The 21744-nt window shown below is 43.6% G+C and overlaps 3 protein-coding genes across 12 annotated transcripts in view; 2 read left to right on the forward strand and 1 right to left on the reverse strand.

Moving 5' to 3' along the window:
- The window catches only part of ripor2 (RHO family interacting cell polarization regulator 2), a 67706-nt gene extending 54909 nt beyond the window's left edge, over positions 1-12797 (forward strand). For 5 of the 6 annotated variants that reach the window (XM_040020154.1, XM_040020157.1, XM_040020153.1 and 2 more), the window contains exons 7-23: positions 2364-2513; positions 2952-3015; positions 3361-3404; positions 3702-3827; positions 3914-4062; positions 4661-4790; positions 5070-5216; positions 5610-6368; positions 6523-6707; positions 6954-7116; positions 7239-7371; positions 7602-7763; positions 8105-8278; positions 8950-9152; positions 9237-9320; positions 9421-9511; positions 10405-12797. In XM_040020154.1, coding sequence (XP_039876088.1) covers positions 2364-2513; positions 2952-3015; positions 3361-3404; positions 3702-3827; positions 3914-4062; positions 4661-4790; positions 5070-5216; positions 5610-6368; positions 6523-6707; positions 6954-7116; positions 7239-7371; positions 7602-7763; positions 8105-8278; positions 8950-9152; positions 9237-9320; positions 9421-9511; positions 10405-10505 — 2865 coding nt within the window. In that variant the 3' untranslated portion in view covers positions 10506-12797. The remainder of the gene's footprint in view (positions 1-2363; positions 2514-2951; positions 3016-3360; positions 3405-3701; positions 3828-3913; positions 4063-4660; positions 4791-5069; positions 5217-5609; positions 6369-6522; positions 6708-6953; positions 7117-7238; positions 7372-7601; positions 7764-8104; positions 8279-8949; positions 9153-9236; positions 9321-9420; positions 9512-10404) is intronic. The other variant, XM_040020158.1, reaches the window with a different exon arrangement.
- Positions 12798-13897: 1100 nt separating this feature from the next.
- Positions 13898-17660, reverse strand: gmnn (geminin DNA replication inhibitor). 5 transcript variants are annotated; one of them, XM_040020723.1, is made up of 8 exons: positions 17531-17597; positions 17107-17178; positions 16769-16817; positions 16042-16134; positions 15768-15921; positions 15599-15681; positions 15172-15282; positions 13898-14643 (listed from the first exon to the last, which is right to left on the reverse strand). In XM_040020723.1, exons 4-8 carry the CDS (start codon positions 16105-16107, stop codon positions 14458-14460), a joined length of 600 nt encoding a protein of 199 aa, XP_039876657.1. In that variant the 5' UTR covers positions 16108-16134; positions 16769-16817; positions 17107-17178; positions 17531-17597; the 3' UTR covers positions 13898-14457. The 5 variants fall into 5 exon arrangements, with proteins under 5 accessions (XP_039876657.1, XP_039876656.1, XP_039876658.1 ...); XM_040020722.1 differs by having other exon boundaries at positions 16754-16817; XM_040020724.1 differs by lacking the exon at positions 17531-17597 and adding an exon at positions 17279-17388 and having other exon boundaries at positions 16754-16817.
- Positions 17661-17771: 111 nt separating this feature from the next.
- Positions 17772-21743, forward strand: cunh6orf62 (chromosome unknown C6orf62 homolog). The gene is made up of 5 exons (XM_040020725.1): positions 17772-19366; positions 19462-19638; positions 19721-19846; positions 20152-20286; positions 20398-21743. The coding sequence occupies exons 1-5, from the start codon at positions 19238-19240 to the stop codon at positions 20521-20523; spliced, it is 693 nt and encodes a 230-aa protein (XP_039876659.1). The 5' UTR covers positions 17772-19237; the 3' UTR covers positions 20524-21743.
- The last annotated feature ends 1 nt before the right edge of the window (position 21744 follows it).

Genomic DNA, 21744 nt, shown 5'->3' on the forward strand with positions numbered 1-21744 from the left:
TTTTATTTTAGTTATTTATTTTACGGTTCTTGAATGATACATAACCGATGGAGACAAAGGGCAGAAAGGCGGGGAGATCTCCACAGGAGCTGCTATCAGGATGTATAACACATGTCCGTCTGTCTGTGTGTATGCGCGTCCAAAAGAGCATCAGCGCTTCTGCCGGGTGCAGTCTCTCAGACTCTCCTTCCTCCTGTGCTGAGGTTACTCTTGTTTCTTTGTGTTTTGCCTTTCATGTTTCTTTGGTTTTTTTCCTCTGAGCTGAAATGTGCCCAAGGCTCAGCAATATGCTGACGGCCACCCTCTGGAGTGGAGGAGCCTGGCTGACCTTCAAAAGGACGTTTCCTCGAAGGCAGCAAAGGGCCTTTTTGTAATTGGGGACAAAAATTGGCACCATTAAGCTGATAATATGATACGGCCGCTGATTGCCTCTGAAGAATGATGGCTTTTCATTAGGCAATGAATACCTCGTTGTAGTCGTCTCTTTATTTATGTGAGGTGTAAAAAGTTTCCTTGGATCATGCACAAAAACACGTTTTGTGTTTTTCCCCTTCATCGTAAACAAAAACCGTTATTTTCTCCGAGTGCTGAGAATAACAGTTGAGGTTTGAAATTGTTTTCCAGCCGGCTCAGCTCAGCTGCTGCCGCCCCGCCACATACATCACATACCACAGACAGACAGACAGACGGGTTGGGTCCCGGTTGAGGGTGGGGGGTGGTGAAGGCTTAGTTGGTATAAGGTGGAGTGGGTGGGTTTGTGCGTATGTGTGTGTCAAAAAGAGTTACACACTCTAATATCCATCCCACCGCAAACCACTTTCACTTTTTTTTATTAGAAGCACTCCTTTGCCCACCCACCGCTTGCAAAAACTCGCTCTCCATGCACATGTCAGCACGTCGGCGCGTGCAAAAAGTCTGCTCTCACAAACAGGCTGGCAGCGTTCGGCTGATGCACAAAAGATACACAAACAAACAGTTAGATAAGCTGTTGGGACGACAGGAGCCAGAATGGCCCATTTTCTCCTGCTTCTCCCTAATGAGTGCCATAAAGAGCGCGAGGCATCAATATTTCAGCGCTCTCGTCAGGCGGCCGGAGATATTTCCCTTTGATGAGGCTCACCAGAGGTGTTTTGTTTTTTGCTCGCCTGCTGCTTCATCACATGTGAATTTTAGTTCAAAATAAGCCAAAAGATTCAAAGGACAGGACGCTAAAAATCTGGACCGCTGCTAAATGTTGTTGTTGGTACAATGGCTCTGAGTGAGTCAACCGCGTCCTCAAAAAGTGCTGGGATTACAGCTCAGTGTTGTTTCATAATGACTCGTGTCTGTTTTTGGAGCCTTTTAAATGTTTGAATTTTAATGAAGTATGTGAAAAATTTAGGAAATACAAATATTGATGAGGAGAACTTGATTTTTAAAGAGTAGGGTTGGTTAAGGAGCACTCGTGTTTGGAAATGTGAAACAATTAAAAACGTTTGAAACAGCGTTATTATAAAGAATTATAATGACTTCATTACCAAAGCTTTGCTCATAATAAAATCATTTAAATCTGCTGTGCCTGTGGCTTCACGGCGGAGTGCATTTCTGTCTGTTGAGCTGAGCTTTTTGCTTCAGCATCATCGTGATTTGATTTCAGCTGAAACGCTGACATTTTAGCTCACACTGAGACAGCAGGATGCTGATGGAGTCGTTCCCTCTCCCTGCGGGTTTGGGTTAGGTCAGGCTAGTGCTGCAAACTGCAGTCGGGCAGACAAATGAGCTCTAAACCCCGTCTGCTGCTGCCTCGCCGTGGGAGTGTCCCACTGGGCTCGCAGACTGGGACAGTGCAGGCGTCGGGTTAGAGTTACACAGATATACAGCAGCTGCATGTGCCAGCTTACTTCAGGACATTTTTATCCATTCTTAGTTAATCCATTTGTCTCTCCTGTCGGTCTTGATGACTGTCTTTCTGTCTGTGTGTGTAATGTCAGCCTTTTACTGTGTTTACTTCTGCAGGCCTTTTCTGTTTTGGACTTCCTGTACAGTCTTATTGACCATGTGATCAGATGTGTATCTGAAATAAAGTGTAAAGCAAAAGTTAATCATGTCTGTGCTTATTTCTGCTCTCATTGCACAAGCCTGAAGCTGTGCCATCCGTGAATGAATCCCAGTGGGAAGCAAACACAGAAAAATTCACATGGCAGTTGGAAGTTTTTAGGAATTTGCTCCTTGCCCGGGGATGTTTTCATGTATATGGAAGTTTATAACTTTATTTCATAACTGCACAAGTTTCTGTCTCGTGTGTGTTACCCCGCCTGCAAATTCGTGAGGGCCGATTAAAGATGGAGGGGACTCTGTGTGTGTGTGTGTGTGTGTGTGTGCAGGTGGATGAGCTATACGAGGCCTTCTGCATCCAGAGCCGTCTCAGAGAGGGTGCCATCCGGATGAAGCAGGCCTTTTCGTCCTCGCCCTCCACCAAAGGCACCAAAGAGAGTATCGCGGAGGTTAATCGTCGGTACAAGGAATACACAGAGGTACTCAGAGCTGTCAGCTGCAGACTCTTAGTCCTGTAAAGCGAATGGAGCTGTAAAAAGTAACTGTAATTGTAGGGTTACAATAATTATTATGACATTTAAACAGAGATATTTGCAGATTATATATAAACGCAGAACAGGGCGCATTAAACGTAGTCACGTCTGACAGCACCCACTAAGTATATGATACAGATTACTGCTTACAGGGATTTGTAAACACTAACCTGCAAAGCCAGATACTTACCTTTAAATCCCAATAACAAGCGCACCTGTCGCCACCTGTGCCAAGGGCTTAGACCCGCCCTCCCGTCTCCTCTGTAGTTTGGTGTTGACCGGCTTTGTCAGAGCCTGCAGAGATAACTTGATTACTGTTGTTGTTCTCGTTTTTGTGAGGGCCGTTTGTGTGATGAGTCTTATCTCTCTCGTTCCGTCCTCCAGAACATGAGCGCATTTGAGAGCGAACTGGAGAACCTGCTCGGGGAGTTTCATATCAAAATGAAAGGTGGGACGTGAATGATTTAAATGAGAAGTTAATGCAAGTTTAGTCATTTACACACTGGGATTATTTAGAATCCAGATGTTTTGGTGATGATTTTATATTCATTGGAGCAAAAATCCTAAGATTTCTCACTCATGGACCAAGTTAGAAACCCTGAATCCCTGAAAAGTCATGACAAAAATATGCTTGACAGTTAAAAGCAGCTTGTCTCATTGTGCAATAATTCATTCTGAATAAGAAAGTGAGCTAACGTTGCTTAACTCATTGTAAACCCCCCCCCCCAAAATGATGTTTTTTTTCCTCTCCTCTTTGTGCATAATATAAATATCTGTCACTTCTATCTGACAGGTTTGGCAGGATTTGCTCGACTCTGTCCTGGAGACCAATATGAGGCAAGTTTATTTTCTTTGCCCTAACTGCTGACTCTTGGGTCTACTTTTAACAGGATTGAGACAGATAGACACAAGTGACTCTTTCAGCTTGAAACCGCTGTAATGATATTTATGTAGCAACAGCTTTGGCCATCTTTCAGTGAAACACCACTGTACACTCCACCCAGCTCCAAAGTTAGCACTTAGCTGGTTGGTTTAGTGAGACAAACAGTGAGCAGTTAAAAAAAATTAGCTTATTAGTTCAGCCATTATAAAGTTATGTGGTTAAATTCTTTTTTTTTTTGCTCCTTCCTTTAGATCTTCATGCGTTACGGTCGCCAGCGGTGGAAGCTGAAGGGGAGGATTGAAGTAAACTCCAGGCAAAGCTGGGATGGAGACGAGATGGTCTTCATGCCCCTCATTACTGACCTTATTAACATCAAGGTCTGTACAAACCCAGATAGCCTCGTGTCTAACACGTTGCGCTGTGGCACTGAAATGAGAAACAAACATAAGTTTGTGCCCATCAGGTGACGGAGCTGAAGGGTTTGGCCACACACATGCTGGTGGGCAGCGTCATCTGTGAGACCAAGGAGCTATTCACTGCCGTGCCTCAGGTGGTGGCTGTGGACGTCAACGACCTCGGGACCATCAAACTCAACCTGGAAGTCACATGGTAGTAAGTAGAAGCTCGCTGAATCTAACCGGTGTTGCACGAATTAGGGTACATAATGAGCTGGCAGCTGCCAGATGGTATCACTGCTGGGTAGCAGGATTGTTCAGAGGTAGTCCAGAACTATTTTAGTCTTGTTGCTGGACCGGCCATATGTTTGGAGCATCTACAACGGTTGTTAGTGTCACAGCATTAAAGTCGGGGTCTGCATGCCTTGTGGGGTCCTGCCATCTGCTGGTGAAACATCATAGTAACACCCACTTCATACTTTGATTTTACACAACCGAGATGCCTTGCTGTGCACACCTGTGGTCGGAGGTCTCCAAACACACCTCCAGTGCCAGCACTAAATGTTTCAGTACTGATTTTCAAAAAGGAGCACCTCATCAATGATGTTTTTCCCAGCCCTTGTTGAAAACCCATCATGAAATATTGTTGTTTACACTGCAACAGACCACCTCAGGAAGTGGCTTGAGTGACTGCATCACAGTGAATCTTTGTGGTTGTTTACACCACATTTTTAGGGCTGCCCATTTGTAGGTTTTTGAAACCAAATGTAAGCAGTGTCATTAAGAGCTTTGTCTTTTTTTATCCTCCTCTCCAGCCCCTTCGACGTGGAGGACCTGACTCTGTCGTCTGGCAATGTGAGCAAAGCTGCAGCTCTCCAGAGACGAGTGTCCGTCTACAGCCAGGGCACACCGGAGACCCCCACCTTCCAGGACACCTCCTTTTTTGTGAGTCAAGCAAGTTGTTAGCATATTCTGTGATCCATAACACACTAACCCATGCACTGTCTGCACCGTGATGTAAATCATGCCCCATGTTATTTTTTCAGTTGATGCTTAAGCCGTGCAGGCACCACCCTTAAACTAACCCTCGCCCGTTTCCCTCCTTTTCTTTGCATATTCCCATTATACCCACACTCTGCCCCCATCTTGTATATCCTACATTTCACCCACCTGCCCTCAAATACCCAACACCCTGTCTTATTTCCCTGCCTTTACTGTGTAAAGAAGTGGCAGCCCTACCCCGTGGAGCGCCAGCGCTTCTCCTTCCTGCACATGCTCCGAGACACCCTGCTAGAGAAGCTAAGGCGCAGTCGTTCGTTTGGTGACCTGGCCTCACTGCGGCCAAGGCCCAAATCCAGTCTGGAGGTTTATGTGAGTGTGTTGTGGCCCCCGTGACCCTCCTAACCCGACTCTGTGTGCCCTCTTACCCCCACTGACATGATGGGGATGTAGTTCTCTGCTCTTGTGGACACACTTGGGTTCACCTTGTCCCTTTTTTTTAAGGACTACAGAACGCCATGTGTGGCTCTTTGCACGTCTGTTTGCATGTTCGTTAAGCTGTTCCTATCTTTTCTGTTTATATTTACCTCACTGTTCGATTCAATTTGGGTTCAGATCTGATCACAAGTATAGTATCAGTATAGTGTGCCGTCGCTTTTTCTATCTTGGAAAACAAGAGGCACTTCTTCATTCACTGATTTCAGCCAGATCTCAGTCCTTTATCTTGTTTGCAGCACAGATTTATTCTCCTGTCTCTATTTTCAGTCCACACTGCCCGACGATGTCTTCGAGAACGGCGGCTGCGGTGTGGCTGAGTGCAAGCGTCTGTCCTTCACCTTCTCTGATACGTCTGGTTCTACGCCCAGCCCCAGCCCTGCCCTGAGCTCCTACTCCCCGGGCCAGTCCAACCCTGAGATTACTGTAACTCCTCCGGAAACAGAACCATTACCTACGCAAATCTTCCCAACTAGGGAGGACTCCATCGCAGAGGAGCATTTAGTGGAGGAAGAGGAGGAGGAAGAGTACGAGGAGGATGGGGAGACGGGCAGTAGAGGAAGCAGGGGCAGCAGGAACAGTGCCAGCATTGCCAGCGATGAAGCCGAAGCGGCCGAAGACTCGGAGTGGGAGCGCACAGAGTCTCAGCGTAATTCTAGCTCCAACTGTGGTTCAGCTGCCCCGTCCTTGTGTTCAGATGGACAGCTGTCCGCAGTGGCTCCCGAGGATGTCTTCCTGGATCACGCCGATGAGCTGAAACCTGTGGAACTGGACACAGAGGAGGCGGGCAGCCTGACGAAGCAGCTCGTGAAGAGGCTGACTTCCTCAGAAATGATGCCGCCCCGTGGGAGCGCTGCTGAGGGTGAGGGAAGTCTGAGCTGGGCGGGAGAGGGAAGCAGGGCTTTCCTGGAGAGCAGCCTGGAGGAGGCCATCCACAGCCTGCTGACCAGATTAGAGTCGCTGACTCATCGCTGCAGAGAGCTGCAGGACCTGGAGCAGGAAGTGATGCGTCTGGAAGACCTACTGAAGGTAAACTCAGTCTCATTAACATCTACAGAAGATCTTGTGCACTAAAATTTTCAGAAAAACTGCCATCCTAGGGTTCATTTGAACTTTATTGTCTTGTTTGTCTTGTTTTTTTTTTGTCTTGTTGGATGCCCATCATCCTGTCTTTTCCCCCCAGTGCCGTCTCCCGGGTCACAGGAGTCGATCCTCTAGCCTCAGTCTGACTGTGGAGAGTGCCCTGGAGAGCTTTGACTTCCTCAACACCTCTGACTTTGACGACGATGATACCGGAGACGATAACGCCGTCATCAGCATTCCCCCACAGAGGTCTCCGATCTTTGATGCAGATGGAGAGAGGATCGGGTGAGTGTAATATTTTGCATTGGCTAAAACATTACAGTTTCATTTATTTATATATACACGTGCAGGTTTTTTTTAAGGTCCCATACCAAAACTTTTGTGAGAACTTTGAAGTGCTTGGCAGCAAATGAAGAGTTTAATTCTTAGGATTCTTAGGACGACTGGACTTTTTAAAAACAAACTCACTACACGTACAGTCGGTGTGTTACCGCTGCCCCTCGGTGGTGACTCTTGTATGTTGCTGCTCAGGGCTCAGCATCCAGAAGCCAGAGGACACCTGAGCGAAGCCCTGACAGAGGACACCGGGGTGGGCAATAGTGTGGCAGGAAGCCCCCTCCCACTTACCACTGGAAATGAGAATCTGGACGTGGCTATTGTCATCCACCTTCAGTACTGTATTCACCTCATACAGGTAGAGCTCCTTCTGATAGTTGATATCATAATTACCATTCATCCTGCTTAAGTAAAACACCAGCTACCTTCTGGAAATTTTAGCATCTGACATGTTTTCATTTTTTCTTGGTAACATGGCAGATGTTGACCAGTGGGGTCAGTGTCTGGCAGCGTCGCAGTGTCCTCCTCAAATTGTCAGGACAGACCCAGCTGCTAGAGGAGTTAGCAGAGATCAGCGTGGACAAACTGGGAGCAATAACATCTGCTGCTGATGGTGGGTATCTAAACACGTAGACCAGATTTCCTCCATTTTTCCTTTCTTTTCTCATGCTTCACCCCTCCAAGGTTGGCTCTGTAGTTTTTGCATAATCTGGAAACTTATCCCAAAGAACAACATACGTCTTATACTTTAAAGCAGCAAAACAAATCGTTACGGTGCATGAAGGAGGTTTGAGGGTTTGTGGTCTGACCTCGTGCTCTGCCCTGTTTCCCTGTTTTCCTCAGTCCTCCCGGGCCTCGTGGAGCGCCCCCAGCTGATGACTCTGTGGTCAGAGTGCAGCGGCTCTGAGGGACTTTTCCACACCACGCTGGACAGAGTGTTCAAACACATGAATCAGCGCTACACGGCGGTGCTGCAGGAGAACCGCCCACACGGCGCCGATACAGGTTCGCTCGTCCCTTCTTTGTTTCTGCAAACAGACCACGGGGTATACTTAAAATTTCATCTTCAGTCAGGGCTTCAACTGACTCACGTATTCAGGGTGTAAACAGGTTTTAATGTGCTCCTGAGGGGGGAACTAGACATCTGCATTTAACTGAGAATATAATGCAGCTGATGAAAATGGATAGAAACAAACTGGTTTATGTTATGAAGTAAACTGTGACTGCAGGCTGTGTGAACACGGCATTGTGATTTTGTTTTTTTTGTTTTTTGTTGTATAGCTGAAACTAAATAATGTTATGCAGTTATCTTGGAACAATGCACTGATCTCTTCTCTTCTCTCCAGCGATTAGCATGGTAGTGGGTGAGATGGTGGACAGGAGCGACCTGCTGGCGGCACAGAGTCCTCCCGCTGCTGCGCTCTCTCAGGACGTCCTGACTGTGTTTCAGTTCTACAGCTACATCTTACAACATGAAGTCCAGGACATGGAGACGCACCTGCTGCACCTGGCCAGAGAGGGTGCGCAAAAGCTGTGATGCTTACGTCATGACACGAATTCCTCTGTTGTTGGCTGCGTCCTGTAATAATCGAATTATTTTCTTAACCTAAGTCGCAAAATTAGGATATTTTGTGCTACATGGCATATACGGCCACCTGTGCAAGTCCAAGATTTCTCCAATTTAATCCAAATATTAGAGCTAACATTTTCATGCTTTATCCACAACATGGGGAAGAGCAGCGTTTCATGATTTATGAGATGAATCCTCAGCAATTTGCAAATTCTGAGCTAAATCACTGTGACCTTTGCTTTCCACAATAATTAGTTAACACAGAAAAACGCAGCTTTCAGCTTTTCGTGTGTTTTGAAGCTGTGTGTTTTTTTCCTTTTGTTTTTTTTAATGTAATGTAAATGTGCCAGTCTCTAAAGCACTCTGGGTCAGTTTCTGTTGTTTAAATGTGCTATAGGCTATAAATAAAATTGACGTGACTGCCAACAGTATTGATGCTATCATGCTAGTATCAATCCAATAGTAATACCAGCGTTTGCATCGATGTATCTCGATCGATCACCTCACCTCTAATCAGGATTTAGTAGAAAGGAAGTTTGTGTGTAGATGAGGCCTGTGAGTGTTACAGCTGGTCCTATCCTTGGTTTAATCTGCGTGTGTCTGCGTTGGCTTCCTCCTCAGAGGTGTTTGCAGAGGTCCTGTGCAGCGGAGACTATTCTCGCTGTCTCGCAGAACTGGAGGAGGTACCTTTGTCATCTCTCTGGCCTGGAAGCAGAACCCTAAGGGCCCTGGCATCCCTCCTCACTGCAGAGGACCCTCAGGTCAACAAGGCAGCCGCCGACTACCTCTCTTCTGGAGCGTCAAACAAGCACTTCAGGACCAGGGTGAGTAATGCTCAAGAGAAAACGGTAGGCGCACCATTTCTGCCTTATGAGCCACATTTTTAATGGTTGTTTGTGTGTCTGCAGGCAGTGGAGTGCTACACCCAGGCACTGTCGGAGGCTGGAGTACAGAGTCAGAGGGCAGCCTGCTCAGCTCTCAGCTGTCTGGAGGTCAGTAGTTGTTTACTAAACTGTGCAAGCAGCAGTTTTATGCAATAAAGAGAAACATGTCCTTTGGAATTTTACATTTTTATCTTGTTTGTGTGCGCAGGCAGTCGAGAGCATCAGAGCAGTGGTAGCGCTGTGTGATTCAGCCGACGAAGAGCTGCGTCACGTGGCCATAGAAACCCTGCTCACGTTCGGTGCGTAACAAATCCACTGCATTTTATACACAACTGCCATGAGGTCATTTACACACCATAGTGCTATTAAGATGTGTTTAATTGCAGTGTTGACGGTAAATTCCAAGAAAAACACGTTTTCTCTTGCTTGTTTTCTGGGGCAGATGTTTGAGCTTCAACACTTTCTCTGCAGACGCTTTAAAATCTTACATTGAAGGCAACTTTTCTCAAACGCCGAGGGTTTTAACTCAGCATGCAGATTCTTATATTTTCTTTTGTCAATTTGTTACGTCCTTCCGTTGCCTTCTTTCTGCCATAATCTTGATTGTGGGGATACGAATACTGCCATCTGAGAAGTAGGTGGTCATTACTAACAGAAGCTACTTTTAGCTGCTCCTTCACCACAAGAGATCGCCTCAGCACGCAACGCTGCACGTTTGGTTTGGCAAAGCCCTTCCTGACGCAAATTCAAACCAGCGACCTTTCGTTTGCCAAGTGATTTATTCTCACTAATATTTTTAGAAGATTCTGTTGCTCCTTCTGGCCTTCGTCCACATTTTCATTCTTAACCCTTGTCAACCAGTTTTACCCGATTCCCAGCAAAATATGCAGGCATCTTCCTGGAGACACCAGTAAGTTCAGCGCCGAGTTTGATGCCATTTCAGTGAACATTGTGTGAAACAGTCTTTGTGAAAGTTAGACAATCTGAAAATCTGTGACAGTCCCACACACACTCAGTGAATGTATCTGTAAAGCTGTCCTCTCTGCAAAACATTCACTTTTTAACTAACTGCGCATGAGGCGTTTGTGTACCATCAGTAAATTGCAGCTTTTCCCCGTTCTCCCCTTCAGTAGTTACGTGAAAGGTGACTATGGACACATTATTTCTAATAATCTCTTTTTGCTGCTTGCAGGTGAGGAGGGGCGCCTGGCGTACGAGCAGCTGGACACTGTGCCGGGGGAGATGATCCGTCTGGGCACACGGCGAGGAAACGCCGTCACCACTGCCTTCTGAGCCATCACTGAAAAGAGAAACGGACTGCACCCGGACCTCCGAGGACAGCACTTGCCTCCTTAGCTCAACCCACACAGCACACCTCACAGGGCCGTTAACGACTAATCTGTTCATCGATCTGCTTTCTAGCAACAACAAACGTTTTCACATAAACTGCAGTTAATCACTGTTACTCACTGCCTCCTGAAAGGAAGTAACACCAAACAAGTTGTCTTAACCACAAGGACACACAACCTAGACCCCTCCTGACGCACGCTTACACTCCTCGTCCTCACCCTGCTGTCTGAGCCAGGCACACACCGGTCACGTTAAGTTGAATTGAAAAGCACAAATTTTGACTGGACACAAAGCGGCTGAGAGCTGCTCCAAAGACTGTGGAAATCAAGCACCGGGTCTTCACCCTCCTGTCAAAAAGGCTTCCGAGAACACCCGTCTCACGCACTCTCTGAATAATCTCAAGTTTTACAGATTTATTGTACCACGCAATATACTATGATCTTTGTATAATCACTGTTAACATGCGTTCACCTAGATTAGAAGTGCTTTCTGACGCTTTCGGAAGACCTGCACTGTTGTAAGGCGTGTAAATACGGCTTAGTTTACACGTGATACACGTGGTTGTGTTCAAGACGTAATTTTCAGGGATCCTCGTGTGGTTGAAAGACCTGTGTGTTTTTTGGCAGGGAGGAACATTAATAAGATGAGGTCACAGTGGTCCAGGGGAGACGGGGGTTTAGCACAGTGCCCAGTGTTCACTCACGCAGCAGTTTGCGTCTGAGATTTCTCCTACTTGCAGTTTAACAAGTGCAATTTTTTCTGTACATATGTGATTTTTTTTTTTTTTCCTTTTTTTTGCACCTGGCTGACACGTGAAGCCCATTTGATATCGTCAGCTTTTGACCTTTTGAGCCTCGTTGTGGCTGAGCTGGCACATTACACAAATACTCTTTGTAAATGTATGTTTTGTTTGTTTTTCCTACAAGGTCAGGAGCCAGTCGAGGGCAATAAACTAGGCAGAGGACCTCATGAGAATGCACTTTCTTGGCAGTTGTGCAGAGAGGATCAGTTGAGGCAGCACGCGAGCTGATAGCAGGATAAGACATTAAGCTTTTGGCCTTTTCTGCCACACTTTGGGTCTGCTCCATGCGAACGGTTTAATGGGAACACTGACCCAGGGGAGGCATCTATCTCCAGCTTTTCTCATTGTAACTGTACTACTGAGTCTGGTGCTGCTGCACAGTGACAAAACTTAGAAGCTCACACGTCATATATTTATTATTTACTCCTTGTTATTCTAATATTCTGTCATGTTATTTTGTATTAGAGCAGACCACATTGTTATGTAAATGATTGTATATTTATGCTCTACTTTCAGGTCTGGTATTTGAATTAATGTCTTTTGTTTAAAAAGGCCTCTGTGTTTTTACCATACGACTCGTGTTTGATTATAATTGGAGTTTATTTTCAATTTAATTATATTAGATTGTTATTTTGGAGAATATTAAGATTTGCTAATAGTAATTATAGATTTTGTTTTCCCTAAAAGGTCCCCAAACTAACGGGGCATTTATATGATAGAGATGTTACTTTATTAAGTAGATTTACTATAACCAAAGGAAAAATCTTGGGATTTTAAAACGGTCTTTTAATAAGAGCTCATCCAGGAGAATGTATTTTCAATACAGCGTGTACATTTGGACCAGAACCCTCAGACTTATCTTTGGAAGCACAAAAAGGAAAAAAAGGCAAACCTGTAATATGAGGATCTCGTTACATCTGGTTGTAACTGCACAATCCAAAAGCCATATTAAAAAGCAAGCGGTTAGTATTTTTATGAAAGGTATTCTTTTTGTAATATAATCTGTAAATGCGTGAAGTTGATACTAAAAGTTGTTTCTTTTTTACTTTCATGCAGCCTTTTGCAAAACGTGGTCCAAATTTAAATTCCTTTTCGAGATGTGAACGGCATTACAGTATTTTGGTCCAGTAACTCACTCGGTGTCTAATTTTCTCTCTTCACAAACTCGCTAGTTGACCTGTTTAACAAGTTAATTGGTGGACTGTTCAGTTCCTTAGCACCGTATATAATACAAGGTGGCAAAATGTGCACGTTTAATTTAGGTTTTAATAATAACTGCTGAAACTGAACTTCATCCATCTTCTTGGTCAATAGCTTCAGTACTGATTCATGTGGTTGCACACTGCTCTTCTCCGTCGTGGTTCCTCTGCTCATCAAGAAGTTGCAATAAAGTTTATTTTTGCATAATTAAAAACTGGATTTCTCTTTCCCCACATGGAGTCCATCCATTCTCTTCTGCTTATCCTTGTCAGGGTTGTGAGCCCATTCTGTCTTAAATAGAATGTTTTGTTTTTAAGTCCTACTGCTGTTTTAAATTAATACTGAGTATATGCAAATCCATACGTAATCGATCTGACTGTTACAACTACACAGCAGCTAGATTTTATACGGAAAAGTGGGCATACAAGCTTAACACACCAAAAAAAATAAAAAATAAAAAGTTTTAGTTGTGTAGATTTGACCATTTTATGCTGTTAAGACATGACACCCCATATGGAAAAGATATAAATCTTATATCTGTCTTGTGTGAAACTTGTATGAAAAGCATATGAGTGAAAACAGATATAAGATCCCTTGAAAAATTATATGAAACTTGTATGTTTTGGATACTTACTAAAACAATGTATGAAAGTAATGAGAAAGTGGCCACTTTCATGAGTAATCACATAAGTTTACCATTTCTTTTCCATATGGGACAGCCTAAGCCAGCGATGTCAAACTCATTTTACATTGTGAGCCACATACAGCATACTCTGATCCTAAATGGGCCGGAGCACCAGTGCAAGTCAGTTTTTCCTTCCATAGCACAGTAACAAAGACATCTCTAGTTGAGGTCATTTGTGTGTCACTTTGCTGTAGTATGACAGGCTATCGAGGAGGTCTTTCAGTGAGAAAAGCTGCAACGCTTCTCAAAATACAGATAAAAGTTAAAGATTCATCCCAACACCACCAAGTGGACCGATTGGAGTCTTTGGCAGAGCCAAGTCCTACCCCTGGGCATATGTTTGAAACCCACTGGTCGAAGCTTATCCTCAAACAAGCTTAGGGTATACTGCAAACACTGCAGCATAAAGGTTGCACAAACGCTCTTGCCAAATTAGCAGCACATTCGAGTGTCCTTACTTCAAGTCTACTCTGCAAGTGAATTATACCTTTAAACTTACAAAACAAATATTACATTTCACATCAGTGTGAAGAGAGCGGACCCCCCCCCCCCCCCCCCGAGTCCCTAGCATACCCATTTATAATTTTCCTCATTTCCGTAGCAACTTCACCCTTTAGGTTCAGCAAGAACTACAAGCTTCAATAAGTGTCAAGATTTAAAATATAAAGTTTATTTACACCAACTTCAAAATTTTACAGTGAGGCAACATTTCAGGGCCATGCTCTTTGCCACATCTGGCAGTAAATAACTGACCAACAGTGCACATTTAACTTATCACAACAGGGAAAAACAGGTGTTCAAGTAAAATTTGTAAACACTGTCAGCTCAACAGGAGCCGCAAGACAAATCAAGTGCCAAAAGAAGCACGTTGGACAAGCATTTTAGTTTCACCTGGCCAAGGTAAACTTCTTTTAGACTAATGGTTGTGGACACCCTGACATGGAAGTCTTTCAGGTGCCAGCAGCTTAGTTCACATCTGTACTTGTCTTACTATGACACATCAAGGGGTCTTCTGTTAAAGGAAACCGTCACTGGCTTAGTTTCTTAAGACCCTTAAAAACTTAAGCAATGATGAAAAATATATTTAAAAAAAAAAAACTGCAGGCTGAATTTAGAGTACATGCACATCTTTAAAGCTCATCTCCTTCAAACGAAGTACTCGTTGCAGTCAAAGCTTACTCAGGTCAAAATGTCAAAGTCATGCAGTATTAGTTCTGGAGTCCTGAGGGTCCTGGTTCTTCATCATCTGATAGCTCTTCTGCAGAGCCGTAACTGTAGTCTGGATCGTTTTCACTCTGATCTGCCAAGTTGTCGCCTTCATGTTCAGCCTCATCTTCATCAAAGGCAATCCCTCTGAGCTCATCCAGATTGTCAGGAGATTTCCCAGTCAGTCTCTAAAAAGAGAGTACACCAAGTTTAATTTACCAACAGACCCATCTGTGCAGTCCTGTCCAGTTTATCCATGCAGCTCTCCACCTGGTTAAGTACTCTGCTCAGGGAATTTGGGTTTAGCTCAAAAGGCTGAAATTTTTACCACCAAGTTACTACTTTGTGCCCACCGATTAAACAGAATGAGAGTCCAAAATTGTAATTGCAATGCTGCAGCAAGTAGCCAGATTTGTAAAACTTGATCAGACGCATATCGTGTTAAGATTTAATTATGCAAAGCATCTCTAGACAGGATGGGCAGTTTATTTTCCCCGAGTGGAAAAAAGAAGACACTGAAACTGTTGAGGCTGCACCAATAAACTGAACTCCAATCTGTTTAAAGTTTGTTTAGCCATACATTTTAAGCTTCCTGGTGCATCCCTCCAGTTCCACTTTCTCAAAACTGTCCACAGTAATGTTGGTACACAGCTGATAACATTAACAGATGTAGTTTTTCACCACAACTCAATGTGCAGTCAAATTTTAATACTTACCTCAATCATGTCAGCCATGTACTGGACATGTTGAGCGAGCTCCTGCAGCTCTTCATTTTCACTCTGAAGCTTCGTTAGCTGCTCATCTCTGGCCTCTATGCTTTTGTGGAGCTGAAACAACAATGCAAACACCAAGTTAAGACAACCTCCTACACATGGGAGGTCTAAACCAGAAAACTGCTTTACGTTAATACACTGTACAGGCAATCTAGCCAAACAATTTAGGAGTTACAGGAATCGTGAAGTAGTGTCCATGAATGCAGAAAAATGCCAGCATCAGCACCTTTTATATAGAGGAGAATTCAGTGAGCTTCAGAGCTACTCAAGTGCCAGCTGGTCAGTAGCCAAAGGTCAAGAGTGTCAGTGGGAGCGTGGGAACAGCTCAGTTTGCAGCTAAACATTAGCAGAATCTCAGTGATTAACTCACCTTCTCATTCTCCTGTAGAACATTGTACAGTGCTTTCCGTCGCTCCTCTGCTACCTCTTTCCAGTAGGTGGAAGGTGGAGTTTCTACAACAGCAGCAGAGGGTTTAGATCAGAGTTTGAGATAAAGTGAAAATTTGTGACCATCTAGCGCACCGTGCTGCCTTCTCTACCTTTGACCATGAGCTCATATGCTTCTTTGGACATGCCATCTATTAACCCATCAGCTGCTTCTGTTTGAGTGGATTTGACTTCCATCTTGACTCTCTTTGGTCCTCTGATTTGCTCAGCTGTCCAATTCTTCCGCTTTGGACCAACCTTTCCGGCCTAAAAAAAAAAAACCAAATCATTTCCAAAATTTAGGCTTGAAAGATGCAATTTTCATGAGTGATTCAACATCTACAAGTCTTAATCTCATGCAAGCCAATTTGGACAGCTACTACAAACCTTAGCTGACCTCCCCAGGTCTGAGTTAACCTGACGAACTTGCAGGGTTTGCCTGGCAGGTCCCATAGTCTTTTGAGAAGGTGTGAGAAGGCTCTGAAAGGCATCCAACACAAGTAACCGTTACTGTATATCTGATTAGATTACAACATGCTAACAAAACAGAAGGTAGACTCCCCCTCCCCCTGATTAGCCTTTAGAAACTAAAGATTGAATCACATGGGAAAGTAGCAGAACCCATGTTCTCATTCTCAAAGCTTCTATTCAGCAAGGATTAGCATCACTTCACAAGCTTTACTTTAGTTACACTGTCACCAGGAGAAAGGGCATAAGTGAGGTGCCACAACAGCAGTGCCATGTGCAACAGACCTACAGGTGTGCAAAGCGCGGGTAGGGCACAAATTCTTAACAGCCGTGGGAAAGTCTCTCCAATGATCATTACAGAGCAGCCAGAAAACATAATTTGTTAATGTTTGGCCACAGCTTCACAAGACTGCTGGGGTGTTTTGTATAATGGGTGATTAAGTTGTGAGTGGGCCTTTTCCTTAAGGAACAGCAAAGTAGAAACCAAAACAAATGTAATTTTGTTTAAGTGTAAGCAATAAGACACAGAGCTGCTCAGCAATATGATGAATTTAAATACCACTTTACAGGAAATACCACATTTAAGTGCCTTTCCACACAACCCAACCCTGAAGTGTCCTTTAGGACTGACCTTCAAGCCACTTACAGTAGATGGCTTTGTTCTGTTGAGACTACATGTTCAGAGACTGCTGCAGCTGGATTATACATGTTAATATAAAGGAATAAAGACAACAATAAACGGAAGAGGCAATCTTGGCCTTCTATATTTACATGGAAGTTTTTGGTTTTGGAGTTTAAATAAAACTACTGATCCTCACCCAAAAAAAAAAATAAGAATTTCATGAGAAGCCCTCTAAAAATTATACCAGTCACCCAAGAAAGGTAGTATAGGAGATATGTGAGCACTACTAGGGAAATAATTACCACCAATGATTACACTTGAAAGACAAAATGACGAAACAACTTAAACGTCTTTGTACTTACCTTTATGTTCTCATTGGACTTCTGGTGGCTCTGCTTTACTTTTCCACTGACGTACATTTTTTTTCTCGAAACCTGAGCCAGGACAAGTAGTAGACAAAGAAAGCTTGATTTTTAATTAGCAAAAATTATATTAAAAAAAAAAAAAATTTAAACCTCTAGCTGTCTAGCTTACCATTGACTAGTGATTCTACCCACTTAGAAACGCTACTCTATAAGGAAAGGATCATATGGTCTAAGTTTCCCCACTTTTAAAATAAGCCATGGTAAGAAGGCCTCGAGTCAGCTGGAGCTTAAGGAAAAAACAATCAGCCACGTTTAAAGAAGGCAAATTAGCCGACGTGAAAGATACTTAATGTGATATAACTGTAGATAAAAAAATAAATAAATTAAAAACATTTAATATAAAAACATTAACAGAACTTACCCTGCCTGCTTTTTCTTAACCTCGGTTTCCCGTTCGCTCGACTCTTCTCCGATACTCCCGCGCCAGAGGCTTAAATACGCCCACTCCGTCACGTGAGCAAGAGGCCAGTGAGGCGCATGCTCACAAAGAATTATTTTTTTTTTGCACCGTTGTTTTTTTCCCCCCTCGTGCGGTCACATGTCAAGGCACGTCATATCTTTGTAGTTGACTGTGCAGCCATTTTGGGGGAGGCTGTAGACCGTCTAGCTTGTATGTGCCATTATTAGCTACCTAAAAAAAAAAAAAAAACCACGCAAACAAAGAAACCAAACGGAAAAAAAACGTTGGACGACACGTCGTTAAATATGGGCCCGCCGGGAGACAGAAAACTCCACATGTCGACTGAAAGAACGGAGGACTTGAGCTGGATTGTCGATTTATCTTGACATGGCATGCGGCAGGGCGAGCCGGAGGTTGTGACGACTGAAGAAAAGGAGAGAAAGAAAACAAGCGCAGCAAACACCTCGAAACTTCAGACGTGGAAAGCGGGGGGTTGATTTCTTTTGTTTAGTTAACAATTATTTCGCCATTCAACTGCTGTCGTTGATTGGCTATAATTGATTCCCCTGGGCTGATTCTGTTTTTTTTTTTGTCGATGAAGTAGTTAACAAGGCACGACTGAAGCGCATTACATTTAGCGAAAATGGTGTAAACGGTTAGTGAGTGAAGCCCGCTGGTTTCTTAGCCTCAAACAGCACTGGCAGTCACATTGAGCCGAGGAGGTGGGGGAAATGTAAACGCGTTTAAAGATGACTGTACGCTAAGCTAGGTGATCACACATAGGCCTCAATTAAGCCAATCAGTCAGATGATAAGATGTAGCTATATCGCTGGCTCACTACTAGTTAGTGTCGGAAGTGAATGCCTAGATTAGCCTGCTAGCTCACCTTAGCTAGTGTGCTAAAAATACGCCCACATCATGACTATCGGCAGTGGCAGCAACGACACAGGCTCTGGGCCAAATGAGTGGCAGTAAAAGTCACGGAAATGTCAAGTTACTTTCGCAGTAGTCTTCGATGTTACCCGGTGCCAATATCTCCTGGCATCTGTGTTTACCTGCCATCTTCGTCTGTATCCCCAGTCCGTCTATAACACGCACATAACAGTGTCTGCACGGAAGCAAAAAGACAGCCATGGATGAGGGACTTTGAAATGACCCAAACGATAGAATATTTGTCTGCTTGCTGTAGTCCACAATCTCAATTGCAGAAAACTAGCGATATGGGTTTTTGCAGCAGCGCTTTCTGCTGATTTCAGTACCATCTATAGGAGGGAAAAGTTGAGTCATTTGAGTTGCTGTTTTAATTTAAATCTTTGTTGTAATCCCTCCATGGCAGGTTGAAAAACGAAGCTCACGGTCCTTGAAAGTCATGTCTTAAAACATGGATTTCTGATCAAGCATAAAGGAGATGTAGTCTTAGCTTGTCGACCATTCCCCCCCTCCTCAACACTGCCCTTTTTTTAACAAAACAATCGAAATGACTTAGTTTTGTTTAAGATTTTTATGACCTTTTAAGTTCGTAGTTGGTATACTGAGGATTTAGCCTAGAGTTTTGATGCGTTGTTTCTGCAAAGGGTAGCCAGCTCCATCCTTTATCAAACGGAAAGTAGAGAGTTTAGCCAAAATATACTGCAGAAGAGGAGAAGACACTACCATCGAATTCCAACCATGGGGGACCCAACTTCACGCAGAAATCAAACACGAAATCGACTTCGAGCTCAACTTCGGAAGAAAAGGGAATCTTTGGCTGATCAGTTTGACTTCAAGATTTATATAGCCTTCGTTTTCAAAGAAAAGGTTTGCCAGCACTACAGATCCACTCATGTTTGTTCCTCATTGTACAACCAAAGCAATGCCTTAAAATATCCCCCCTCCAATTTTTTTCATTACAGAAGAAGAAGTCAGCACTTTTTGAGGTAGCCGAAGTTGTGCCAGTGATGACCAACAACTATGAAGAAAATATCCTACGAGGTGTGCGCGATTCCAGCTACTCTCTCGAGAGTTCAATAGAGCTCCTGCAAAAAGACGTTGTGCAACTACACGCGCCCCGATACCAGTCAATGCGAAGGGTGAGACACAATACCATTTGAAAGGGGGAGTGTATGGAAAAGTAAACATTTTGTGTCATGTTAGCTGTCTGTGTTTTTACAGGATGTGATAGGCTGCACTCAGGAAATGGATTTTATCCTATGGCCACGCAACGATATTGAGAAGATCGTCTGTCTGCTGTTCTCCAGATGGAAGGGGGCCGATGATGAACCCTTTAGGCCTGTTCAGGTCAGTCCTTATCACCTTAGGTTTGGTCAGAACTATAGAAAGTTAAAAATATCATCTTTGTGTACACTCTATTTTTTTAAATCACCTTCACAGTGTAGCAATTTTAAATAGTAAAAAAAAAAAAGCATCTTATCAGCAAATTCAATTTTGCAGCCAGTTTCCCAGATATGTATGAAGTTCAGTCCTCAACTAACACGAAACACTGCGAGTTTGTAGCCTGAGACTAGGCTTAATCTGTGTCTGGGAAACTGAGACTTTACATAACAAAACTTTGTCCTTAGTTCTTAAGTCTGTCTTATTTACAGGCCAAGTTTGAATTTCATCATGGAGACTACGAGAAGCAGTGCATGCATGCTTTGGGTCGTAAAGACAAGGCTGGAATGGTCATGAACAACCCAACTCAGTCTGTATTTCTCTTTATGGATAGACAGCACTTACAGGTATGTCGCATCACTGAAAATAAAATGTAATTCTCCTAAAAAGAGGAGGAAAAAACCCTGAAATGGTCTTGTTAACACACTTTATCACAAATGTTGTCCACATTCTTTCAGACTCCTAAAACCAAGGCCACAGTTTTCAAGTTGTGCAGCCTCTGCCTGTACTTGCCCCAGGACCAGCTGACCTGCTGGGGTGTGGGAGACATCGAGGATCACCTCCGCCCTTATATGCCTGATTAAGGCTTCTTGCTCCACCCAGCCACACGGAGGGGGAATGAAAAAGAAAAAAAAAAAAAAGCCTTTTTCCCTTCCTCTTGCCTAAGCCTTCAGAAGCAAATTGATGTACTCATCTCCATCCTTTTTTCCCTTTAAGATGTGAACTTATGCTTGGATCTCCTTTTTTGTTTCTACTCGTTCTACCTTCCCTGACCTGAATCTGATTGAGTTCCCATCCTTCATTTTTTTTTCTGCCTCATGCTCCCAATGTGCCCCCACCCCTCTTCTCCCTACCATTTTTGGATTTATCCCTCACCTTTTTTTCCACTTCCTCCTCATTCCCTGCTTCTCACTCACCTATTTTTGTTCATTTGAACCTGCACGAACATTGATTTTGAGTGGTTGGTTGTTCTCTTGGAGCTGCACTGTCAACAGCACCGGTCATTGAAGGAACTCTTTATGTTGCATCAGAACAGGAACAAACAATACACAGGTCATCATGGTGGTTCTCACATGGACGCGTTTTATATCCTTGTTGTCATAAGAAATGATTGTTAAAGCTTGTAATGTCACGCAGGTGTCTAGAACAACTTTACGCAGTCTTGTGACCGAGGACAGGTGTGGAGAGGTGTTTAAACACCCGTGTAAGCAAAGAGATAATGAGATGAACAGTATCTGTCAAATCATATGGTGTAGGTATCGCTTCTTATAAACAGCCTTAGTTATTTTGCTGGACTTTCAAAGATGGTTTGGTGTCATTTGCTTTCCTCTGAAACATGCTAGGCAAGCCTTCGCTAAAACCTTGAGTGACTTGAAAGGTGTTATACACACAAAGTTGGTTAGACGTTGAGGGTCATGTTCACTGTTCAAGCACTATTCCATTGAGCTACTGAAATGATGTTTTTATGTTTGTTTTATTGGGGATGTGGGTTGGTGAGTAACTGAAATGGCGACATTTATTGTTTAACATACCTAACAAAAGTTGCTGAAAGCTAATTCTCTTATTTTTATTTGACCTACTAAAAGTTAGATGATTTGCCACCATGCTCATCAAATTAAATTGGGTTTTGCAGGCTTGCTTGTCAAAGAATATTACGCACATATAATTTTGCTCCTTGTTGATTCAGTGTGTTCACTTTAAAAGGATGTAAGGCGTGTAACTTCTGGAGTTTTTTTTTCTCTGTTGGTTCTCAAATCAATACTGCTGAGCATATCCCAATACAGTGCAAATTCTGAAAGCATCAC

This window comes from Simochromis diagramma, unplaced genomic scaffold, assembly GCF_900408965.1.
Source record: "Simochromis diagramma unplaced genomic scaffold, fSimDia1.1 OVJJ01000753.1, whole genome shotgun sequence".
NCBI classification, from domain to species: domain Eukaryota; kingdom Metazoa; phylum Chordata; class Actinopteri; order Cichliformes; family Cichlidae; genus Simochromis; species Simochromis diagramma.

What these genes read in the sequence shown, in the direction of transcription:
- gmnn (XM_040020720.1), bottom strand. An exon ending in AGTCCAATGAGAACATAAAG is followed by an intron (nt 16,135 to 17,106) that starts GTAAGTACAAAG and finishes GATGCCTTTCAG; the next exon opens with AGCCTTCTCACACCTTCTCA. An exon ending in ACATGGCTGACATGATTGAG is followed by an intron (nt 14,644 to 15,171) that starts GTAAGTATTAAA and finishes CTCTCTTTTTAG; the next exon opens with AGACTGACTGGGAAATCTCC.
- cunh6orf62 (XM_040020725.1), top strand. Translation starts at nt 19,238, where the DNA reads ATGGGGGACCCAACTTCACGCAGAAATCAAACACGAAATCGACTTCGA. An exon ending in CCTTCGTTTTCAAAGAAAAG is followed by an intron (nt 19,367 to 19,461) that starts GTTTGCCAGCAC and finishes TTTTCATTACAG; the next exon opens with AAGAAGAAGTCAGCACTTTT. An exon ending in AACCCTTTAGGCCTGTTCAG is followed by an intron (nt 19,847 to 20,151) that starts GTCAGTCCTTAT and finishes TCTTATTTACAG; the next exon opens with GCCAAGTTTGAATTTCATCA.